Raw genomic sequence first — 16,683 nt, forward strand, 5'->3', positions numbered from 1 at the left:
TTTTCACATAAGTGTAGAATGCCTTGGGGTTTTCCTTAATCCTTCTCATGCCCTTTCTAGCTCTCCTAAGTCCATTCTTAAGCTCCCTCCTGGATACCTTGTAACTCTCTTGAGCCATGTCTGATCCTTGCTTTCCAAACCTGAGGTAAACTTCTTTCTTCCTGTCGTCTCTACCATCCTTACCCTGCCTCAGTGGGACAAACCTATGCAGAATACCATACAAGTACTCCCTAAACAACCTCCACATTTCTGCTGTGCGCTTCCCCAAGAACATCTGTTCCCAATTTATGCTCCCAAGTTCCTGCCTAATAGTATCATGATTCCCCCTCCTCCAGTTAAATACTTTCCCATATCATCTGCTCCTATCCCTCTCCAAGGCTATGGTAAAGGTCAAGGAGTTATGGTCTTCAAGATGCTCTCCCACCGAGAGATCTGAAACCTGATCAGGCTCATTGCCTAGTACCAGGTCCAGATTGGCCTCTCCTCTAGTCGGCCTGTCCACATACTGTGTCAGGAATCCTTCCTGGACAATCCTAACAAACTCTGCCCCATTTATCCTCTTTTACACTAAGGAGGTAAATGGAGTTGAGGCCATTATAGATCAGCTATGATCATATTGAATGGCGGAGTAGGTTTGAGGGGCCTGATGCACCTTCCTGTTTCTATTTTCTTGTGTTCTAGTACTTTCCCAATTGACTGCAGGATGTCAGCCATTATCAGCCAGAATGTATTTTTTTTGCGTTGTTTGTTGTTGATTCATTGTACCTCTATATCTGAACAGGTCAATTCAAACCACTTGTGTAATCACAATTTTCATTGCCCAACCACAGGGACTGAGGCCTTCACTGTCTTGTCCCCAAACTCTGGCTTTCCCATCTGCCTCTTGCATTTTAAAATGTTTGTTAAAACTTAGTCATGGAGTCATCCAGCAAGGAAACAGGCCATTCAGCCCACCAGGTCTGTGCCAACCATCAAGCACCTATATTAATCCCATTTTATTCTCCCCATGTTCCCATCAACCTCTATCCTCAGATTCTACCACTCATGGGGGACATATTTACAGGTGGCCCATTAACCTACCAACCTGCATGTCTCTGTGATGTGGGAGAACTCACATGGTCATGGGGAGAACGTGCAAACTCCATACAGGCAGCATCTGAGGTCAGGACTGAACCCAGATCACTGGAGCTGTGCAGCAGCAGTTCTACTCTCTGTGCTACCTAGGTTTGATGTGCTGTATGCTTTTGTGGCTCAATGGCAAATTTGTTTGATAAAGTTTCAGTGAAATATCTTGGAATGCTTACTGCACTAAAGCTGCCAAATAAATGGAACTTGTTTGAATGAAAAGCTTTTTGATAGTTTTCAATATTTACTAAAATATTACAGGTTAATTTCTGAGCCTGGTCCTTCAACTCATTTGGTTCTGTATTTACATCCATTTTCGTAATTCTTCCACTAGCATTTATATTGTGGTTACTTTCCTATCTTTTCTCTGCATGGATGATGCTTCTCGTGTTACTCATCTGTTCCAAATCACGTGGCTACATGTGAGCATTTGTGGACTGCTGTGGATTTTAAAAAAAGATTTGATTTTTTTTTCCCCCTTCCATCTGAAAAGCAGAAGTGGGCAAGAGAACAAATGAGAGAGAATATTTGTAAATGTGTGCAAATGTCTCTTTGTATTAAGCAGTTTCTCTTTTTAAAATAACTTTCTCATTCTGTTTTAAGTGAAACCAAAACTCTTGCAATGATGAGCACAGAAAACAACCCAGCTATAAAGAGCCACAAGAACTTCAGCCAGTCCAGTACAGACTCGCGTGGTAAAGCATCAAGAGCAAATTGTATTTCCAGAGATGATAAAAATGTTAAAGGAAAACTTAATATGCGATCTCCTGCTGGGCTTTTCATTATATTAGGCCTGTTGATTGTCATGGTGGGTATTGCTATAGCAGTTGTTGGCTATTGGCCACATAAACACAATTCTCGGGTGTCAGTGAATCAACAACAAACAAATAATAGTGAATCGGCTGTTGAGACTCAACGTGCGAGGGTGAGGCTTCAGTCCCAACCTGTGCAGAAGAATGAAAAGCTGAAATTAATTGGCCCACTGATTATGGGCATTGGATTATTCATATTCATCTGTGCAAACACGGTGTTACATGAAAATCGCGATAGGGAAACTAAACTTTTAGCGCAGGGAAATATTTATTCCACAGCTGATCAGATTTTCAATGAAGAGAATAATGAACCAGAAAGGATTCAGCACCATCCCACTTCATCCTCCATCGAAACCAGTTTTAGATGCTTAGAACAGTGCTGTGCTATTGAAGAAGGTTGCAGTGCAACTCATGGTCGTAAATGCTCTCTGACTGCAGAAAAATGGGTAGATTGTCACAAGTCTGTTAAATGTAATGTGACTGCTCAACTACTGCATCACAAAAGACCTTCTCCATCCGTTTCCCTTTGTAGTGTGGAATCAGACTCGTGTAACTCCAGTGAAGGAAACCTTAATGTGCCTTTGAATTGTGGCAATGATTCTTCAGTTTCCACCTCAGTGATATTACCAGTTATTAAACTCAACAACTGCGTCATTGACACTCCGGTTATTACTGCTGTGGTAGAAGACATTGAGCTTGGGCAGCCAGTGGTCATGATGTCCACTGAAGACCTAAGCAAGCTGCAGAACCATGGATACATTCGGTCTGGTAGCATTCGTAGTGCTGATGATGCTCCTAGCATTATGGACGTGGACCATCCCTTGCAGTGCGAATCCTTTTCCACCAGACTTATTGGAAAGTTATTGTCTTCAGGAGTCACCAGGAAAGCATATGCTTCAGACATGCAACTTCACACATTATGCAGTTATTCCAAGTCATTTGACCTTGGGAAGAATGCAGACAAGCTCAGTGAACAAAAAAAAGAAAGGCAGCATAGGAGTTGGCCACGTTTGGATTGCAGTTACATAAAAAAGTATCTGAAGCTGGAAAACCGAGAAGACAGTGTGGACAGATTACTTGAACAGATTGAACGTGAGTATGCAAGTGAAGAGCAGAACCTTTAGGAACAGAGGAATTAAAAGAATATGGTGGCTGTAAATGAAATACAGGAGTTAGAAATGTGAAATGGTTTAAAATATTTATCCAGCTGCAATTTCTGAAATAAACCTGATGCAATCAACTGAAAATGTGGTTAACAGATAGTAAACAATTTGCAAAAATATTGCTCCTACTTTGGTTGTTGTAATAATTACTTCCTTTCATTTTGAATTGTAGAGAGCAGTGTTAGTCTTTTGCACAAGTCTAATTCTTAACCGGTCCTGACTTGGTGGACTTCCTAGCTAAATAACTTGCCTCTGTGTCATCCCCATTTCTCTTGTAGTGGATTCTTTACCTATCCCACATGGTCATCATCTTTTGTCTCCAAGCTACCCATTGATAACATGGTCTCAGCACCATGTACAGTATATTCTGAGTGGACTATCTCTGCAAGTGCTTCCTTAAAATCAAATCATGAGTAAGAGAATGTTTGCACTATTAATGCTGAAGTTACAGTGTTGGGCTCTGCCCGCATAATCCATTCCTTGGTCATAACATTTGTTGTCCCTTCCCAGATTGTACGTGAACTCAATTCTAATTAACATTCAATCCAGTGCGAAAATCAATTACTTGTATCTTTGCCATATGTCAGAATCCTCTCTTGATGCTATAAGTCAAATTTTGCTTTTGACCCTTCCTAGACTGCTGAACACTCTGCTCAGTTGTTTCCAGTACTTTTCTGCTGGAGTAATTTAACACACTTTCACCTCCTTTCTCACACTGACTTCTCCATTTTCTTGCCAGTACTCATCGCCTCCTTATTTCCAATACATTGACTCATCATCTTCATTTGCACTAATCATGAGTCTTCCCCCTTCCAGCTTCAGTAATCTCCTGTAGTGCTGTTTCCACACATATCCTCTGCTTCGAACACACGCTTCATGGGGAAAAAATCTTCCTTTGCCCCATTTCTCCAGTGAGATCTTTCCACTGTCTTCACACCATACCCTGGAGCTGACAATAGACATCTCTTCCTTGCCAATTTCACCTCTGAAGTCTCCTCCAAACCTACCTACAACTATAATTGCTGTACTATTTTGAAAGCACTAGAAAGAACGCCATGTTATTTCTACAAGGTTAATGAAAACATTGCATTTGTTTTGTTTTTTTGGTACGTACTTCAGTTTGGACAGGTGAATCAAAAAGAGATGATGGGCTCTCACTGGTCCCAGGCATCAACGTTAATTGATGCTTCTCAGGGTTTTGAAATAAGACAATGGGTTTCTTTTAACGTTTGATGTAAGTGGTGGGGGTAGAACGATATGATGGGTACTTCTCTTACACAGGAACGTTTTACATAAAGGCTGTGTTCAAAATTGTGACAGTATTTTCCAAGGTACACAAACCAAAGCCCATTACTTGGCCATGGAACAATAACATGCAGAGTACAGATCCCAGCACCTAATCCCAACATATTTTAAGAAAAATACTTCAACCAAAATCTTGGATGTGTATAATTGGTTACATTTAAAACTATTTATATAGCACGGTAATGGGCCCTTCCGGCCCAATGAGCCCACGCTGCCCAATTACACCCATGCTAGCCTACTAACCTGTACATATTGGGAATGTGGGAGGAAACTGGAGCACCTGGAGGAAACCCACACAGTCACAGGGAGAACGTGCAAACTCCTTACAGGCAGCAGTGGGAATTGAACCCTGATCACTGGTGCTGTAATAGCATTGCACTAACCGCTACATTACTGTGCTGCACCAAATTTATTGACTCATTGGCTGAACCGTCAACCAGCTAAATGTCAAGTCTATTAGTTAGTGTTATTTGAGAACAAATTAAGGACTTGTATATTTTCAGTGAACCTTCATTAAAATGTATCTTTTTATATGGCCAAAACACTTTATTTTTCAGTTTCATGACACATTTGCTTTAGAATGGCATTTACCAAATGGTAATTTTTTTTTCAACCCATCAAATTCAAATATTTGGTGTAATACCCATAACACACTGGAAAATTACCTTGAGCATGCATCCAATCATGTGAATCACCTCCACTCAGTCTCTTTGTTAATTATTGCAGTTTGAACAAAGTTTTCAAAAAAAAATCCAGCTGTAAAGCAAATTCTCACCGTTTTACTCAACATTTGTTACAAATGAGCCAATCATCTGCTTCAAATCATTGTCAGACAATTGTTTCGGCTCCGAATGCTGTGTACTGAGTGAAATGGAAGGGGAAATGAAAATTTCTTTTCAGCTACTGTATCTGAAAGAGAACTTTGACATTAAGTGTGAGGGTTTTTTTAAAATCTTGTTTCAGTTGTGTATTACTCCAACCTTCTATGAACTTTTCATCTCTTGTTTTGTGGTCCTCAGTAGCAAAGCTGGTACCAGGCCCAAGTAAATGCTAATGGTGTTGAGTAACTACATTTAGTTTTAATACATACTCAGAATAAAAGTGAGGCAAGACTATTATTATTAAGTGATTTATTATCATGTTACTGCCTTTGGGACTTCTGATGCAAAAATTTATACTGCATGCTTTAGGTATGAGAATGTGTTTGAAGAATGGTACCAATACATATCACTTGCTTTAAATATAAAAGCCTCGATAACCTTCGTGGTTGGAATCTGAGGTAAACCCACAGAGGACCAGAGAGGCCACATTAAAGTTTTATGGCTCTGATATCACTTTGGGGCATTTAACAAGAGTCACATTTACCCAAGATACACCTATATTTATGCAGATATCCATTACCACTACATGGCCCCCTGCATCTCCCCACAATCCTGGATACTTTGAGGTTCTTGAGTGTTCTCCTGCTGTTAGAAGAATGGTCCCCTGGAGCTTCAGGCATATGGGTTCATTTCCATTTAATGCAGGCGCAAGCAGTCATCTCAGTTTGCCCAGCTGATTGTGGTAGGTTTAATGGAATTGGACTTATTGTCAAAGTGGCAATGCAAATGCTGAGTTAAACAACAGGAATCATGGCATGTTCTATCCTGCTGGATTTTCATGCCAGCCAACCATCTCAGAGAGTGGCCCCCTCAAGGAGGAAAATAAATCCGGTGCTGTATTAACGCATAAAGCTGCAAATAGATGCACTGGGAGTGCTGGATACCCAGAAGTAAGATGCTTATCCATTTCTCTGGCTTGGAAAATAGTGGGTTAGTTCCTTTTTATTTATTAAAAAAAAACACACAGGTAATAAAATAAGAATTATCACTAAAATGTGAGGAAAAGGTCATTTTCTCATAATTGAATCAAAGAATTGCTCTAACTCTAGCCCATCAATTCTGTCCTGCCTCTGAAAAGAGCCTACCTAATGGAGTCCTGCCTCCATTCCCCTGTTCTTTCTCCTCCTGATTATTGTCCCTCAAGAGCCTACCTAATTTCCGTTTGAAAGTCCTTGTTAATGCTGTTTCCATCATCTCTTCAGTTAATAAATTCAAGATCATAAGTTTCTGAGTTTAAAAAAATTCCATGTCTTTTTTTGCCTAGAAATTTAAATCTGTATTCCTTGGTCCTCAAACTATCTTTGAATTGGAACAACTTCCCTCTTGAGGCTGACCTCTCTTGTATCTCAATGTTCTTAGCATTTTGTATGAGTGTTGGGAAAAATAACTTTGCATCAGTAAAGTTGTAGAAACAATGAATAAAAAATTTTGATATTAGAACTGTTTTAAATTAGTTTACTTTTCATATTGTTGTACTAATTTCTTAACTATCTTTCAGGTAATTATAAATTGTTAAATGATACTGTAAAATTTACATTTCTCTAAGTCATCCACCAGGAGCTGACAGATTATGAATCGATTTGGGAAGAATGTGCCAATATTAATTGTGCAATTGATGAACTTGTCAGTTTGTGAATTCTATATCTTTGGTGTGGTTGTGTAATAAATGAGCTACAAGTTTTCCAATAAATGTATTTGTTGGATCAGATATGATCTGCAGTTTATAGAACAATGAAAAATGTAACATGCTTAATTGTTCTGCAGTCTGTTTGGTGATGGGTTATTGCAAACCAGTATCACCAGAAGTAATTCAAAACTGGATATTACACCAGGGCTGGTTTTTGACTGCTGCCATCCCATTTCTAATTGTGCATTGGGAGGAGGCAAAGAAATACTTTAACACAATTGTCGACTTGCAACTAATTTCTCATTAGATGCTCACTAAGCACAAATGGACATCGCGTTAGCATATTTAAATAAGAGTTAAATAATGCAGGCAATGTGGACTGGCTTAGTAGTTTTTCACCCCATGGCAGCTTTAGTTCAGAGGCTCCTCTTGAGTATCATAAGCTGCAGTTAGGTAAAGCTGAAGCTGGCCTACATTATTAGTAGATCAGAGACTACTCACACCACTCTCTTGCTATTTCTCATCTCCACCCAAGTTGATACCACCTTGATCTTCTGAGCCCAGTTCATTTCCAACTATTGTACTGATTTCATCCTTTACTAACAGAGCCATCCAACCTTTTTGGACACCTTTGTGAAATGTCAAGTACAATGACATATTCAGTTCCCAGACTCCTTTGCTTTGAAACATTGCAATGTTTTCCTTTCTTTCCTTGGGAATACAATGGACTCTTAACATCAAATGATGTTGCCTTCTCCCTAACTCCACAGCTCTTCAAATTTTTGTTCTGTGCGTTGTGGTGGAGATTAAACTTTCGTTAAAGCTTGAGCAAAATAACTTTTAAATTTACATCTCACTGGCTTTTAATAGGGGCTTGGCTTTTGGCATTTTTGAAAAAAATCAGTTGGAGGTCTTTCAAGTTGATTATGTTGCAAAGTAATATAACTTTCATATGGTGTTTTAAATTGGACTTCAAAAGATTTTTGCGAGGCAAGCTGACAGCAATTAAAAATGACCGGATCCAACTCAGATCCTTGAATAATACAATGCCGGAGGAAGCCCATTTATTTTTGTTTGCCTTTGTGGGTCTTAGAAGCTGCTATTCAGTTAGACCCAATCCCCTTCATTCTCCATGGGCCTGTATTTTTTTTTACCCTTTTTTTAAAATAAATATCCAATTCTAAAAGAATGTTTTATGAAACACACCACTTCTGCTCTTACATTTTTTTACAACAATAAAACTGAATTAATTAGAACTGTCACATGGACATTGCATTTGAGCTTTGCCTGGGTGTTTGTTTGATGCTCAGTTGGAAATACTGGTGAACCAAAGTTCTCAAGTTGCTTTTAGTCATGGCAGTACCTGGGGTGTTACAAATGGGTTTGGAGTACCTAAAGAATGGTTTAGCCTACTTAAAGAAAGAAAACCTGTCAGCCAGAGTTTCCACTACTAAGTGCACACCATTCACAGTGTAAGTGGGTGGGGTGAACAAAGGGTAAGGATGACATGAGGTCCAGCTGTAATGCCAGTCAAATAGTTTGAGAACAACTTCTGTAAAAACACAGTTGGGAAAATATCCACTGGGGCAAAGCTGGCAGTGGGCAGAAAGCTGCATCTAGGAATTAGCTTACTGCCTTAGAGAGGAGCGGAGAAAGTAGATTTTTCTTTTTAATGTTCAAATTTGGGAAATGAGCTTAACCACTAAAATCATAGGTCTGAAATCAGCACTTAGTTCACCACCAGCAAAACATCTGTTTGTCTGCCCCCATATACAAGATAAAGAAGCATCAGATAACAGACAGCAGACAATTGTCTTGTAAAAGTTCGCTCTTGGAGCTTATCAGGTCGACAGCATCTGCTGGTTATGATATGGCCATGAAGTACAGTTATGGTATAGACAATGGATGTAAGTATACAATGAAGCCTGAAATTTCACGGGATATATTAAAGATAATGCTATAAGTACTGAAAACCACCACTACCATTTTTACATATTTATGAACATTCCCCTTGCACATAAAAATGAACTGCTTAAACACTCAGTAGGTTTGTCACCAACTAACAAGTAGAAAAGACAAGTTCACCTTTTGAATTTACAGTCGAAGCCTTTACCCATCTTCTGTCTACTTCAGGTGTTGTAGAACCTGCCCTGCATTTCAAGAAATTTCTGGTTTTATTTCAGGTTTGCAGCATTGCAATGTCTTTCCTTTTTTTCATGGGAATATAATGAAAATTTTGACACTGAATGTTATGTTGCATTTTCTTGTCTTATGAGCGTGTTCTTCTATTCTTAAGTCTCCTTATCTAATTTCTCTTTTCCATGATATCCAAGGCATGGATTGAGAATTGCAGAACAGACTGAAAGCAAAAGGATAAGAATAAACATGTCCTTCTCAGGTTGGGTACTGCCTGAATCGGTTCTCAGGCATCAAATATTCACAATTTGGCTGAGCAGACTGAATGTCACTGTTCTACATTTGTAGATGGCATGAACTGAAGTAGAATGTGAGTATTGAGGAGGATGCAAAGAGGCTTCAAAGGAAGGGTTATAGATAAACTGAATGATTGGCAATAACATTGCAGATAGAATATAATGTGGAAAAATGTGAGGTCATTCACTTTGGTGCATGAAAGAGAAAATGAGTTTTTTAAAATGTTGACTGATTGGGAAATGTGGATGATCAAAGGGTGCTCTTGTATAGATGTCACTGAAAGATAATATGTAGGTGCAGCAGGCATTTGGGAGGCAAACTGTATTGGTTAACTATTGTCACTTGTACTGAGGTACGGTGAAAAACTTGTCTTGCATACCGATCCTACAGGTCAATTCATTACACAGTGCAGTTACATTGAGTTAGTACAGAGTGCATTGAGGTAGTACAGGTAAAAACAATAACAGTACAGAGTAAAATGTCACAGCTACAGAGAAAGTGCAGTGCAATAAGGTGCAAGGTCACAACAAGGTAGATTGTGAGGTCAGAGTCCATCTCGTTGTATAAGGGAACTGTTCAATAGTCTTATCACAGTGGGGTAGAAGCTGTCCTTGAGCCTGGTGGTATGTGCCCTCAGGCTCCTGTATCCTCTACCTGATGGCAGAAGAGAGAATGTACTGGGTGGGTGGGGTCTTTGATTACGCTGGCTGCTTCGCCAAAGCAGCGAGAGGTAAAGACAGAGTCCAAGGAGGGGAGGCTGGTTTCCGTGATGCACTGGGCTGTGTCCACAACTCTGCAGTTTCTTGCGGTCCTGGGCAGAGCAGTTGCCGTACCAAGCTGTGATGCATCCAGATAGGATGCTTTCTATGGTGCATTGATAAAAGGTGGTGAGTGTCAAAGGGGAGAAACCAAATTTCTTTAGACTCCTGAGTAAGTAGAGGCACTAGTGAGCTTTCTTTGCTGTGGCATCTACATGATTTGACCAAAACAGGCTATTGGTGATGTTCACTCCCAGATACTTGAAGTTCTGAACCCTCTTGACCTCCACGCTGTTGAAGTAGACAGGTGCATGTACACTGCCCCCTTTCCTGAAGTCAATGACCAGCTCTTTTGTATGTTACTGCAACAAGATTTGAGTAGAGATGTCCTGCTACAAATTCATAGAGCCTTGGTGAAACCCCACCTGGATTATAGCACACAATATTGGTGGTCTTACCTAAATATACTTGATGTAGAGGAAGTGCAGCAAAGACTTGCTACTGGGTCTGGGATGGCAGGTCCATCATATGAGAGGAGATCAAGTAGATTAAGTCTCTTTTGTATAAGATTTAGAAGAATGAGAGTTGACATTCGTGGGGGACTCGACAATTTGCTTCTCCTGGCTGAGAAGATGAGAACTAGGGATAGTTTCAAAATAAGAGGTGGGCCATTTAGGATTGAAATAGAGAAATTTCTTCACTGAGGGGGTGGCGAATCTTTGGAATTCACCACCCTAGTGGCTCATCGATTTCATTCAAAATTGGGATTGACAGATTTCAGGATACAACAGGAATCAGGTCATGAAATTTGTTTTGTGGCAGTATTATAGTGCAAGACAAAGATGTAAAAGTTACTGTAAGCTACAGAAATAAATAAATAGTGCAGAAGAGGAATAAAGAGGTAGTTCATGGACTGTTCAGAAATCTGATGGTGGAGGGGAAGAAGCTGTTCCTGAAATGTTGAGTGTGGGTCTTCAGGCTCCTGTACCACCTCCTTGATGGTAGTAACATGAAGGGGGTATGGCCTGGGTGGTGAGGGTCCTTAATGATGGATGCTGCCTTATTGGGGCACTGCCTCTTGAAGATGTCCTCTGTGGTGGGGAGGATTGTGTCTGTGATCTGGGTTTGGAGATATGACATGGAAAACATTGAGGTAGAAGATCAATTGTAATTTCGTTGACTAGCACAGCAGACTTGAAGGGCTGAATGGCCTGCTTTCTTATGAGCATACAAACACAAGTAATGACAACAATTCTTGGTATTGGTTTATTATTGCCACTTGCACTGGCGTATAGTGAAACACTTGTCTTGCATACCATTTCTACAGATCAATTCATTACACAGTGCATTGACGTAGTACAGGGTAAAGACAATAACAGAACACAGAGTAAAGTGTCACAGCTACAGGGAAGTGCATTGCAGGTAGACAATAAGGTGCAAAGTCAAACGAGGTAGATTATGAGGTCAAGAGTCCATCTCATCATATCAGGGAACTGTTCAGTACTCTGATCACAGTGGGATAGAAGCTGTCCTTTAACCTGGTGGTATGTGCCCTCGGGTCCTGTATCTTCTGCCTGATGGGAGAAGAGAGAGTGACTGGGGATGGTGGCGTCTTTGCTTATGCTGGCAGTGAGATATAGACAGAGTCCATGGAGGTGAGGCTGGTTTCTGTGATGTGCTGGGCTCTGTCCACAACTCTCTGCAGTTTCTTGCAGTCCCAGGCAGAGCAGTTTCCATACCAAGCCATGATGCATCCAGATAGGATGCTTGCTATAGTACATTGATAAAAGTTGGCAAGTGTCAAAGGGGACATGCCAAATTTCTTTAGCCTCCAAAGGAAGTAGAGGCGCTGGTGAGCTTTCTTGGCCGTGGTGTCTACGTGGTTGGATCAGGACAAGTTACTGGTGATGTTCTCTCCAAGGAACTTGAAGCACTCAACCCTCTCGACCTCAGCACCATTGATGTAGACAGGTGCATGTACACTGCCCCCTTTCCTGAAATCAATGACCAGCTCTTTTGCTGACATTGAGGGAAAGATTGTTGTTATGACACCATGTCACTATGCTCTCCATCTCCTATCTGTACTCTGACTCATTGTTATTTGAGATACAACCCACTATGGTGGTATCATCTGCAAACTTGTAGATGGAATTCGAGCAGAATCTGGCCACGCATTCATGAGTGTATAGGGAGTAGAGGACTGAGGACGCAGCCTTGTGGGGCACCAGTGTTGAGAATAATCATGCTGGAGGTATTGCTGCTTATCCTCACTGATTGCGGTCTGTTGGTCAAAGTCAAGGATCCAGTTGGAGAGGGAGGTGCTGAGTCCCAGGTCTCAGAGTTTGGTGATAAGTTTGCTTGGAATTATAGTGTTGAAGGTGGAGCTGTAGTTGATAAATAACAATGTAATGTAGGTGTCTTTACTGTCCCGATGCTCCAGAGATGAGTGTAGGGCCAAGGAGGTGGTGTCTTCCATAGACCTGTTTCAGCAGTAGGCGAATTGCAGTGGGTTGAGGTTGTCATGGAGTTGATGTGTGCCATGACCAGCCTCTCGAAGCACTTCATGATGGTGGATGTCAGAGCCACTGGTCAGTAGTCATTGGGGCATGTTACCTTGGTTTTTCTTCGTTACCAGGATGATAGTGGTCTTCTTAAAACAGGTGGGAAGCTCAGATTGAAGCAGGGAGAAGTTAAATATGTGTGCAAATACCCCCACCAGCTGATCAGCACAAGCTGAGCACACTGCTAGGAACACCATCTGGTCAGATGCTTTCCTAGTGTTCACTCTCTGGAAGACTGATCTTGCATCCTCAGCGGTGACCACTGGTTCAGTTGCATTGGAGGCTGTTAGGGTGGGTGGTGATGATAAACCACTCCCCTTCTATTCAAAACATGCATAGAATTTGTTAAGCTCATCAGGAAGGGAGGCGCTGTTGTCAACGATGCAGCCCGACTTCGTTTTGTTAGCCTGTTATAGCACGCAAGCCCTGCCACAACTGAAAGCTGGTTTGGGACTCTGTTTTGAATCAGCATTGTCTCTCGGCATTCTTGATAGCTTTAGAGAGGTCCTATCTCGATTAAATATTTTTTTGTTTCTTTTGATTATGAATAGTTTGGTGTTGCAGCAAAATTACTGGTGATTTATTAATTACTTTGTAGGACATACAAGTCCATGTTAACACTGAATTTCTATTTTTGCCATAAATTTTGCCAGTAAGAATATGCACAACCATGCTCCCAATAGCTCAGCTGATATAGTATGGGTTAGAATTGCTACTCTTAATTGAAGAGTCTATTATAAACCTAATGATATTCTCACTGCTGCTGATTCACTGAACACTTCTAATTGTACTTTATTCTTAAGTAGTAATCTCTCACGATTTTAGTCCTTTTTGTGCTGGAAACAAATTGACCTGGATTTTGCCATGTGTTACTGGCTGCCTACACTTGCATTCATCCACAGCACTACTTTTCAGGAGGCTTTTGTCCAGGCTGAAGTGGTGAGTCCTGCATGGCACCATGACCTTGTGCAACATCACATGGTCCAAACCTTCCTGTGTAAATGCTGAGAAATCCTCTTCCAACATGCTACCCACGATCCTGCCTCACTGTTTCGGACCCCAATTGTGGCTCCAGTCACACCTAGCCCACTCTGCAAGCAATACTAGTTTGACCCAATGACTGTACTAATGAGTGAGCCAGATGCTAAACCATTGAGATTTCTGAATAATCAAATACCAGCTTTACTGTAAATGCACATATGTTAATGTGCTAGTGGACTTGATTGCTGCTGAATAACCATCTAGCACTGGAGAACATGTTGGGTCGTCACTGCATTGTCCATCTGTTTGCTATCAAATGTGCATTTTATTCTTGCAATGCACAGATGAAATCTAGTTGAGTTTCTGTGCAATAAATGCACAGGTGCAGACAAAAGGGATTTATGGAATCTATTTACTGCTATAAATAAATCCACTAAAGGAATTGCAGTTTTCAGTTTCTTGGCAGATGTGCAGGAAAATGACCCAGCTGCAAGCTGTCTTAGCCACTTGGCATATGCAGTGCAGAGTAAGCAAAGAAAACCTCAAAACTGATACTAGGCAAAGAATTATGTAGAGGCCAGTGGTCTCAGTGTAGGCAGGTAACTAATATATCTTGTCCCATTCCCACATATCTGTCAATTCTTTTAAGTGACTATTGTCCAAATGAAATTGCTGATTAGTATTTCAGTTATATACTAATGAACATTTGTAAACAGCTTGTACACAAAACATTTTGTATATTTACTTTATAATTTTTCCCATTTTCCAAAGATAGGAATTTAGTGCAGGGCAATATTAATGCAGCTTCTAGGATTTTGTTAGGAGTTAGCAATGAGTGCTCTCTGTGCATACCTGCTTATACAAAGTGGCAGCCTTGTCATATAATCCATCGAGCCACAATATGGTTGAATATTACTTGACTTGTATTATATCAGTGCTTATAGAGATGATTATTGCCTGGAAATTTGCTTTTGCCCTAGTATTATGCAACTGAAGATTGTTTGTCCTGGAGCGAAATGTGTTGACAACTACTTTCAGGTCCTTTAACTTCTCTTCAGAAATTTGCCTTCACTTTCCATTGTACTAAGTGCACAAGATTAGGATGAAACACTTTCTCCACAGATGCTGCCTGACCTGCAGGGTGTTCAATTTTTTTTTACTTTAATTTCAGATTTCTAGCATTTGCAATTTTTTTATATATTCAATCTGTGTCAGAACTGATCAGTTTTGATTAAAGCTTTGTAGTCTCTAATGTTAATTTTGCTCTCTTCACTTGTTGCCTGTCTGACTGGCTATTTCCAGCAACAGCAGTGCATTGTATCTCATAGTTCAAGCATTACTTTTCCTCTGTCCTTTTTTCTCCCCCCTCATTTATTCTCTGTCCATACATAAGAGTTTACAGGATGATCTGATTAAGCAATCCATGAATTCAGAGGGAAAAACATAGTCCAGGGTACATTTGTCCCAACTATCTCATGCAAACTTAAAAATTTTAACTGCTGGTAAAGTGCATACAGCCCTGGATCACATTAAGTGAGTGTGATGGCTGGCTAACTTAGATGCACAACTTGCCACATCTTACACAGTTCTTCTTTACTGCTCTGATTGTTTTGTTATGATGACTTAATACTTAACAGATGAGTTTTTGCATAATTCTGAAATGGTATTGTATCTTTGCAGATGTCTGTTCCTATTACATTCATTGCAGTAAATCAATCAATACCAGGTACATATGATACACATGTGAATTTGAGATAATTAGTTTAGAGGTTCTTCTGCTTTAATGTCACTCACCCAAATAACACTTTCTCCATTCTTTAATGTTCATTTGATATAGAAAATGGAAGATTCCAAATTTTTAATTAATTTATTTATCAAAAAGGTGGAGTGAAGACCTCTGATACCTAATTTATTTTGTTTGTTTGCAGGAAAACCCAGATTCAATTTCTGGTCAACTAGTTCACTAATCTTGGCTCCTTAAGGTCACGAAGGGAAGATTTAGCTGCAGCATAAATTCCTGTGATACCCATTTGAGTTGTATGTAGTCGGGCAAGATATGCAAGGTAACTCTGGTTTAGAAGGACTGAAATCAAATTGAACCCACCATCATATCTGTACAATGAATCCCAGCTTTTGGAGACCTAATATACATCTAAAAATGTCACATGCTAATTTTCAAACAATGATTATTGATTTTAAAAAAAATCAGTCTTTAATTTATCTGCTAATACTAGCACAATAATTTTAACTGAATAGCAAAGAAAATACAGATGCTAGAAATCTGAAATAAAACCAGAAAATAAATACTCAGGTCAGGCAGCATCTGTGGAGAGAGAAACAGTTAATAGTTCACAGCCAAGTTAACCAGCTGTCAAGCCTGCACATTGACCTGTACTGTATATTTCATACACATTTTTTTAATCATCAAGTTTGCATAAAAGGCACAGAAGCCAAAACAAATGGCCCTGACTTCATTAATGCTGATGAGATCAACCTGAAAACTTTTGTCCCAAAAGAATCATTCAACTAAAGATTATGCAATGAAAATCCTGCATTAATCAATGATTAAAACTGCTTCAGCATTCAAATTCATCAACTGCACTGTGCAGCCATAGCAGCAAAGAAATTATAGATGGGGTTAAGACCAAATTCAGACATAAACAACTGCTCTTCAAAGGATTCAGTTGGCACAGATTGTCAACTTATTCAATAGGTTTGCCAATCTCATGTAATAGTGGGTGAATGAGAGAGCAAAGTGCAAAGAAACTATTTTAAAGGAATTTCCATTTTCTCAGGGGATCATTTTAACTTGGACCTAGTTACATTGACAAACAAGCAACCATTGGTGTCATAAGGGCTATTAGTGAGAACGTAATTCTAGGTGGAGATGATTGGGCAAATCTTATGTCATTTAAGCCTTTTGACCTCCTTATTGCAAATAACCAAAATTGATTTTAAGAACACCATGTGTGTAACCACTGCATTACTTTCCTGGAGAAATTGCTGTAAATTCTGTCATGTTGTTTCCTTTCATCTT

General features: G+C 39.9%; 1 protein-coding gene across 4 annotated transcripts in view; it reads left to right on the top strand.

The window, feature by feature from the left end:
* tmem200b (transmembrane protein 200B) overlaps window positions 1–16,683 on the top strand; it is a 70,156-nt gene that overhangs the window by 21,588 nt on the left and 31,885 nt on the right. For 3 of the 4 annotated variants that reach the window (XM_052036193.1, XM_052036190.1, XM_052036191.1), the window contains one exon: window positions 1,729–6,948. In XM_052036193.1, the coding sequence (XP_051892153.1) occupies window positions 1,748–3,061 (1,314 nt within the window). In that variant the 5' untranslated portion in view covers window positions 1,729–1,747 and the 3' untranslated portion in view covers window positions 3,062–6,948. Of the gene's footprint in view, window positions 1–1,728; window positions 6,949–16,683 lie in introns of those variants that run through there. The other variant, XM_052036194.1, reaches the window with a different exon arrangement.

This window comes from Pristis pectinata, chromosome 22, assembly GCF_009764475.1.
Source record: "Pristis pectinata isolate sPriPec2 chromosome 22, sPriPec2.1.pri, whole genome shotgun sequence".
NCBI classification, from domain to species: domain Eukaryota; kingdom Metazoa; phylum Chordata; class Chondrichthyes; order Rhinopristiformes; family Pristidae; genus Pristis; species Pristis pectinata.